General features: G+C 41.7%; 1 protein-coding gene across 1 annotated transcript in view; it reads right to left on the reverse strand.

Annotated features, from left to right (window-relative positions):
- Window positions 1-2,263, reverse strand: part of LOC131883325 (signal recognition particle 14 kDa protein-like) — a 2,272-nt gene extending 9 nt beyond the window's left edge. The window contains exons 1-4 of the mRNA XM_059230777.1: window positions 2,102-2,263; window positions 1,949-2,021; window positions 1,687-1,853; window positions 1-130 (exon numbers count right to left, since the gene is read on the reverse strand). The exon at window positions 1-130 is cut by the window's left edge and continues 9 nt beyond it. Of these exons, the coding sequence (XP_059086760.1) occupies window positions 14-130; window positions 1,687-1,853; window positions 1,949-2,021; window positions 2,102-2,125 (381 nt within the window). The 5' untranslated portion in view covers window positions 2,126-2,263 and the 3' untranslated portion in view covers window positions 1-13. The remainder of the gene's footprint in view (window positions 131-1,686; window positions 1,854-1,948; window positions 2,022-2,101) is intronic.
- Between the last annotated feature and the right edge of the window lie 6,757 nt (window positions 2,264-9,020).

The following is a 9,020-nucleotide window of genomic DNA, read 5'->3' on the forward strand; positions in this document are numbered from 1 at the left end:
GGGGGGGGGATATCTAGTCCGTGGTGTTTTTCTTCGTTTTCACCTTCTTCTGCCTCTTGAGACCGTCGATATTAGATCGGAGTAGATTACAGTAGGCCATTTGGAATTTGTTGATATCACGAGAAGGAATCTGAAAAGCACGCGAAGACACTTCAAACATGGAATCGATCTATTCTAGTCGATAGGGAGCACAAAGTAGACGCTTCATTTAGGTATACCCTTCAAGAGAGGACGTACATAGTTTGATTTGCTATTGATGTAGAGTTAAGGAATGCCTAACTCATTTGAAATGTGAATTGCGCACGATCAAGATCTAAGATTGCCGTAATCAGGTGTGAGATTTGCGAAAAGGAAAAATGATGAATCTCAAGTGAAAGAACCCGCACTGGGATTTGGATCGCTTTAAGTTTTGGCATTATTTTCAGGACTGACTTAGAGCTGTAGACAACGCACATTCAAGCCACAAGAAACATGGATGATATGATGTGGTGATATCAGTTTTTGGGTAACCCGTTTGTGCATCATGTGAGTTTTTGAGAGTTACATTACTGGACGTACTTAAGGTCCCGTTCATTTTCCGGCCACAGCGAGTCAAACCTTTAAAGGAACTGACCACTTTTGGAGTGAGGGCCAAACGGATGTGGTTAATTAAGTGTGTTCATTAAAAATAAAGGATGATGATGCATTTTTGTATGTACATCTATACGTGTGGCCAGAACGAGCTTAATCACCCATCAATAAATGTGAACCCTAATCCGTATTTTTGGCCAAATTGAAACTGAATACTATGCAGTCCCGTCCGACCAGGTCAAACTCGGTACATTGTAATGGCCACCAATTACTCGTCACCCCATTTTTTGTGGTGACATGTTTGGGTTGCCATACCTCTCGTGCTGGGTTAGGTTAGGGGTAATCCTGTGTGTTAACCCTTCAACTCCTGTGTACAGAACCGGAAAGGCAGCTTTTAAGCTTAAAGGACCTTGGTTAGGGCTCCCATCTTTAGTAAAAGAGGGTACAGAAGTAAAAATCGAAAATGCTTAATCGACTGTCAAAACGTGACCCTGCCTTTCTAGGACTCAAACAAAGGATTGCTTCAAGACTCGTTCTTGATCTTTGATTGCTCTGCCGTACCTATTTTTTGCTCGAGTTGAGAACCCTAACTGAGGTCCTTCAAGCTAAATAGCTGATTTGCATAAGAAGCATATTGACGAAAATGTCGACCTAGGAGCTCCCGGGTTGAGGGACTTAATCGGCTTATGTTTATGTTGATAATGAAACAAATAAAAGGGGCGTCTCAGGGGTGATCAAGGAAGCACAGAGATAGCTCGTCAGCATTAAATGATTTCACAGAATTTCTCGTTTGTATCGGGTGAATCATTTCCAAGAAATGGCCCACATTGGACCTATAAATTCATTGTGGGCCTGACATATGGTTCAGACGCCGTCACGCCAAAATTAAAGCGTGCTAACAACGTGCGCTAAAACACAGCCCAGACCAGCCTCAAAAACCAGCCATTGGTCGGTCCAAGACGCACCAGATCCCCGAGCGCTAGTTCGCCCGCCACCTTCTAGGTCGCCACCTTCCACACATGATGCATGCAAGCATGACCCGGATGGGTTCAATGAGATTAGAATGGTCAACCCATTGCCGAAGAATATCTCGCATCTCACATTGGGTTTACTTACAACGGAGCTGATTTTTTCATGGTGAAGCTTGGCCCGGAGTAAACACAGATATTCGCCTTGAGGCGGCAACTCCGGGCGGACCGCCTCCTTCTTTTTGGGCGGGGCCTGGCCTTTCTTGGGTTTGGGACGAGGATTGGTGCGGGGCGGGGGCTGAGTACGACCGTCATCTGAAAAAACCAAAAAAAACCACCAAGTAAAAGATCACCTGGGACAACAGCCTCGGATTAGAAACCCATCTCAAGAAGTAGGTAGGTGGCCTTACATCGCTTCATGGTGACGGCCACATGGCCTTTGGTCCGAGCTTTGTCGAACATGAGCGTCAAACGAGACAGAAACTGAAAGCAGAACACAAACAAACACATGTATCCCCATGAATCCATGAGGACGTCCCCACTCAAAGCCGCTCTTCTCGAACCTGATCCGTCTCTAGAAGCACCATGCTACTAGATTTAGGGCGGGGCGGGGCAATCAAGGGTGGGGGCACCAGTTCCGGTTAAATGGCACAGAGTACGGACCGCAATCGGTGAGATGTTCCAAAGTGTCGAAAAACTCCGGATCGTGGCCCTCAGTGTGGCCATACCAGAGGTAGACCTAAGGTCAGCTAGGCCATTGGGGCTCGTCATGATCGCGTTTAAGACCAATGGATGGTAAGTTTTTGGCGTTTTTTTGAGGATATGGTGTGACTTTGTAGTCTGGGCAGTACGATAGATGAAGTTCAGCTTTGAATGGGATAGCTAGGGTGAGTGAGAAATGGGAGTGAAACTTGAGTTTGGGCCGATGAAGAGCCGACTTGGCAGCCCTGAGAAACTTCAGTTGGATTCGCATCAGCAACGTGGACAAACATTCACGCACTCTGGTGAGCATTTCGGACATCCAGCCCATTTCCGCGGAAAATTTGAGATCGAGTCGCGGCGGCCTCTAGAGTCTGGTGTCAACAGGCATTCGGCTTCCAAGTTTCAAAAAGGCATGAGGCTTGCTATCCCCATAAAACTGATACCGGTGAAGTAGTTCAAATTTGGAAAGAAATGATTTTCTCATTATGTACAGTCCTTCTCATTGAGCAGAGGAAGCGCCCTCTGTTTCGTTTAAGTGTGCACAAGCAAACGCGTAGAAACGAGAAAATACGCTCTAAGATGCCAGGATTGTCAAGAAAAAAAATAGATGTAAAATTCATTAACCAAGTATTGTGACACACTGAATAAGCCATCAGCTCGTGTGGGAAACGTTTCAAAATCTTTATGGGTGAGCAATCATGACATGTAAATAATCATTTTACAAGAGGATTGTATACTGCATGGTTGATAATGTGCCAAGACTTTTGCAATCATCATTTTCATCCAATGGTACAAGGAAAAGCACAGTTTCACAAGTTTTTGGTGACAAACTTAAAAGGATTACTTTTTCTAAACTTAGCATTTGAATTTTTAGCACAATTTAATGGAAAAAGATGATGTTGAAAAGTCGCTTGTATGCTTAAGTACACAATATATAGCTCTTTGCTTATCTCTATTTAGATGCCAAAAGTACTTGCAATGTTACCCCTATAAGATTTGAAAGGTCTCTCAAAGGGGTTGGTAGTGCATTTATGGTGTTAGAATGGGGGATGTCAAGGAAAGAAAATTCAAGGAAATATGTGGTCCAGCTCCCTGACTTTGGGCAGTTTGGGGAGAGAGAACTAAGACAAACATCACAGTCAACTCGCACCATTCGCCAGGGACTCTAAAGAGAGGAAACGACACGGATTTCCCCTCACCGCCAACTTAGGCCATTGCGTTGAATCAAGACATTAACTCCAGTATGAATAAAACAAGATTATCCGTACTGCATAGTACATTAAGGTGTTTTTAATTAAATAATGATCTCCTTGATATACAACTCCGTCCATATACTACATATTTCTAAATTAATCTTGAAAGTCAGAAGAATAATGAACATCAAATTAATCAAAAACAATCAAATTGTTTTTTGATTGAAATTGGTGAAATATTGCGTAAAATTGGCTCAAAACCACACATAGATAGAAAATCATCAAGAGTCATTTTATTAATTGATGGGTAATGTACACTGACAAAATATTAAAAAATGTATGGAATAAGCGATAAAAGTGCATGTACACAAGTGCATGTGTGTTAACATATTAGAATATCTTGGATGGACAATTGATAATTTTATCTAAACCCGCACATTTGACAAAAAACATCAGGCGGCATTGGGGAGAAATGAATGAGTTATCTTTTTGTAGAGTTTAAATTTCTACTTATTAGGAAGTTTGCATAAAAGGCAGGCATTATTTAAGGGGCACAAAGAAATATCAAAGTACAGTAGACTAGACCTCAATTTGCACTTTGGACTCCAATAAATTGTTTTTCTTGCACAAGCATCCAAAATACCAAAATAGTCAAATAAAACAGGTGCCATATCTCTTAAATTATTATTTCATGATTATGAAGCATCCAAAATGAGTTTAAAGAACAATACGTAGCTCAGAGCTACAGTATGTCTACTTTTGGATTGAGGGCCATTCCTAGAGTAGGAACCATAGATTCATAACAAATGCGTCAAATTACTTGAAATTTGGTCAAGATGTGTCTGAAAGAATTTTCTACAAATAATATTTTTGGCAAAAGAGAATTTATTGATTGTGTTTTGAGCAAATTCTTGTTTTATCAAGAAAGCCTAATTAGCGCTTTTCAGTTGTTGTACTTTAAGACATGTTTAAAGTCATTTTAAGTTTATCTGAATGCCTGGTTTTAAGCACATACCATCAATGGTTACGAAAATGATATTAGTCACATATTTGTTCAATAATTATGCCAATAACTGACATTCAAAAATTTCAGCGGCAAAAGTTTAGGCCTTACTTGGCGGGAAAGGTTTGGTGATCACAAAAAGGTGGCGTTTCCTTGCTTTAGTGTCCTTGCATTCGCCCATTGAATTTTTAGTAATCAAGTGATTTTGAGCGAGTTGTGTTACAAAACCCTACTAAATGAGCATATTTGGTGTTAATCACTGAACGCACAATCAAATTTGCTCAATACCACAATGCTAATTGCCTAGACAAGCATGTAAAATGGAAAAAATGTCAAAATCCAATGCATGCACATTGGTGCGGTTTGGCTGGGCATGTTGCCTTTGATTTTACTCCATGAAATAACATCAGTTGTCCATGAACGCGTTTACTTGACTAGCCCTATGGATCAAGAATAAGTTGTTCAGTGAAAAATACCTTGCCAAAAGTCAGACATCTTAGAGCGTATTCTTCTATTTCTACGTTTGTCTGTCCACAACGAGAGCCGGGAGAGGAGAAGGAAAACAATTATTTCTATTGGCTTAGCTAGAGGGCTAGCCAGAGAAGCGACACTCACGAGATTTCTGAGATTTTTTTGGCTACCTCGCGGCTTCCTGGTACGGTGTGTGCGAGCGTAACGCAAGAGAAGTTGATCAGCCCGACACCCTGCTGCCCGACTACCAAAATGTGTTCAAACCTAGGTCTCAAGTGGCTTGGTTGGAGTGACTTTTCTCTGACAAGCCCTCTAGGCTTAGACATGGACGACGTTACACTGGACATATTTGACGCCGCCAAATGTACCTTAATAGTATCACGGAAATTTTAGAAACCATTGAATTCAACCTCCCGACCAGAAATTGAAAAAGTCATGGTCACGCTCTCCAAGCCAGGCAAATTCCCTCGCCATAAACATTCGAAATTATAGGCCGGAACATGGCCAGTGTTAAGCCGTTGCTGGAGGAATTCCTGTCAACCAAGATTTGTCCCTACTTTTAAGTTTTTCAGCTGTCCAAGTTATGCTGAGGTAAACACGTGATACAAGATGGACGAACCATGAAATTTGACTTGTTTGAATTATAAACAACAATATACGTGAAAATTGGACTATATTGACTGGAAATGATCAGCAGTAACCTCTTACACAGGATGGAGGGTGAAAACCGATCCAAGGTAAGGCCTAACTTATCGTTTTAGCTTATCCTAATTTCCTAATGAGATCAAAGCCTACCGGGGTATACGGCCACAATTTGAAAGACCTCCAGTTAAACTGAGACCTTCATGGCTTAGCCAAACTAGTGCTCTGTATTAGAAGAGTAAGACAATGAGGTCAGCGCACCCTTGCCGTTGAATTTTGAACCTTCTATTCTGTTCCAAAACAATGAGCTTACATGTGTCCAAGATCCAAACTAAAAACATGTTTATAAATTTTTGTGCCTTAAGGGTGGGTTCTAGGGCTTAAGTTACCCTTCAAGCATCATTAACAGCAATTGCAGCAACACTGGATTCCAATGATGTATTTTCAACAGAAAATGGAGAACGTGGCTTATAAATGGGTGTTTAAAACATTCGAAGTATGTTTAAGGGTATATCAAGGGTAGCTAAAGCCATATACGTATAACTCGTAGAGCCACATATTTTTATCTAAATGTGTTTGGTTTGGATCTGGGATGCCTATGAACTCAATGTTTTGCTACGGAACCGAAGGTTCAAAATTCAACCACTAAGTTGTGCTGAACTCACCATTGTACTCTTCTAAATACAGTCCTCTAAGCCAAACGAGCATGGCCAAGAATGGGAGTAATGCAGTGCTAAGGAAATAAACAATATTAATGCTCATTATCATAACATGTTGGCTGGAAACCTTTAAATTCTAGGAAACAAAACATAAACAAATATAAACAAAATATAACCAAAGTATGGTCTTGAAGAGGCAAAAACTTGAAGTATGGGCCATCTAAAATTTCAGTAAATGTAATTGTCATGAATTACTCTTTTTGGCTCTTGAGATATTTAAAATGAGCATGTTTATTCAAGATGGAGTTGGGAAGAGAAGGGGTAGAACAGGTATTGGAAATCGAATTAGAAATACCAGTATTCGCTTAGAGTGAGTGGCTGAGTTATTGGATAGGCGAAAAGATAGATTTTTATGAGTGGCGTTTTGTGAAGACTTATCATCTACCCCTAAAGATGGCATCACAGGACAGATTATGCATTGTTAAGATTCGAATTGTTTATTGTAACACACACTCTTGGACACCTTGTGGTGTATAATTAGACACGGACTTCTAGAGATATGGACTGCAAACGGAAGCAAAAATATGCTATCTCCTAAACCGCTCATCTCATTCCAAATAAGCACTTCATACGACCACAAGGTCTTGTTGAATAGATGAACTCAGCCAAGTTTGAGCCCAAACCTATGCTTAGGGCACTCAGGAGACATGTTCTGTAGTTATGTAGTAAACACTACAAAATATTTGAATTTGCGGCCTACTCTTGGTCACCTAAATAAGCTTTTGACAACATTACTTTGAAACGATCGACTTTACACTTAAAGGCTATAAAATTGACCTACCGTTAATTGAATAGATCTACGTTTCTTATTTTATTCATTTAATTCGAAAAGTAGGTCAGAGTGGCTATGACCAAGAAGCATGCCGATTTGCCGGGAAGCTCGTTCACAGTCCTTATTTCTAGAAGTCCGTGAATTAGAGTATGGGTTATTGCGGATACCAAATGATTATAAAAACAAAAAGGAAAGTGGTAATAAAAGCACAGCCTAAGTTTGAAGCAAAGGGCGGGTAATTTATGGAAGTGGTGGTTTCACTAGGGGATTAAGGTTAAGGTATCGAATGGCGTTTCAATGCCCGTTTAAAGTTCTCTCCTTCCCGCATATTTCTCACATCTAGGGCTAGCTTGTTCCACAGGGTTGCCCCTCTCACCAAGAACGAATTCCGACGGGATTGAAGCCTGCAATAGGGAATCCTTAAATCACCATTTGCAGAGCTCCAAGTTCGGCGTTCAATGAAATTTCTTACGAAAATGAATGGCTCCTGCCCCTTGGGAAGGCAGAGATCGGTGATTCCATGGATGAATTTATGCACCAAGATGACATCAGATCTAACTCTCCTCACTCTTAGTGGTTCTAGGCCTAATGTTTCCAGTCGCTCTAGGTAGGTCAGGCTTTTCAGTGAAGGGATCATTCTTGCGAACCGTCGCTGCACTGATTCCAACAATGTGATGTCTTTAACGAGACGAGGCGACCATACCTGTGAGGCATATTCGAGGATTGGTCTAACGCAGGTTATGAAAAACTTTGTTAGTATTGTTGGATCCTTAGTTTCAAAGTGTCGCTTTAGAAATCGCAAGACTTGATTCGCCTTTCCAGCTATTGATGCGCAATCCTTGCTGAATTTTAGTTCAGGATTCCTCTATCACTCAGAGGTCCCTTTCGGATTCCACCCCGCCGAGAGGTTGGCCTTTGAATTGATACGATCAACCAGTACCACCACGCCCAAATCTGAGAGTCTTACACTTGGATTCCATCCCACTTACACCAACCTAATCAGCGACGGAATCCAGTCCACACTGTAGTCTCTTATGGTCAAATGGGTCGGAAATTTCGCAAAAGATCTTCGTGTCGTCTGCAAATTTTACGAGGTGCACTGGATCTTCAACCTGAAGATCAGAAATAAAGATGATGAACAGTGTTGGGCCGAAGACACTTCCTTGAGGGACGCCTGAGGAAACACTTTTCCACGTTGAGTAGGAATCATTTATTACGACTCTTTGTTTTCTATTGCTCAGCCAAGCAAGGATCCACTTGGCTAGATTTCCACCAACGCCAACCCGAGACAACTTATTCACAAGGAGAGTATGTTGGACCGTATCAAAGGCCTTGGCCAGATCCAGATACACTATGTCGACTGTTCCCCCCCAGTCAAGCACTCTAGTGACGTAATCATTATGTTGTATTAGTCCAGTGACACACGATCGTCTTGCTCGAAAGCCGTGTTGGTCTCTCAACAAGGCTTCTTCTTGCTCCACCTCTGTCATAATAGCCGTCTGCAGGAGAGGCCCTCCATCACCTTGCATATGGATGAAGTTAGGGAGATTGGCCGATAGTTCGATCTGTTTAGTGTATCACCCCCTTTGAATATTCGGGTAACATTTCCTAAGCGCCAATTTTGGGGACTGTTCTTTCAAACATTGACTGATTGAAGATGATCGACTTTGGCCACGCGACGGAAAGGCCCAGTTTTTTTAAGAATTGATGCGGAAATACCATCTGGCCCTGAGCTTGGGGTGTCGTTTCGTTCGTTCAGTTTAGCCAGGACTTCCATGGTTGAGAACGTTTTCAAGGTCAATTTGGCCTTATTATCAATTTTCAGCTCTTCTCCTGTCTGTTCTTCCGCTGAGAAAACGGACGCAAAATAATCGTTGAGTTTTGCGGCCACCTCAGTGGAGTCCGTGGTTTTGGACCCATCGGCACAAACAAGTAGATCAATTGTTGGCAACTTGCCTCTCCGTTGATTCACGTACTTGT

Source organism: Tigriopus californicus, chromosome 7, assembly GCF_007210705.1.
Source record: "Tigriopus californicus strain San Diego chromosome 7, Tcal_SD_v2.1, whole genome shotgun sequence".
NCBI lineage: Eukaryota > Metazoa > Arthropoda > Copepoda > Harpacticoida > Harpacticidae > Tigriopus > Tigriopus californicus.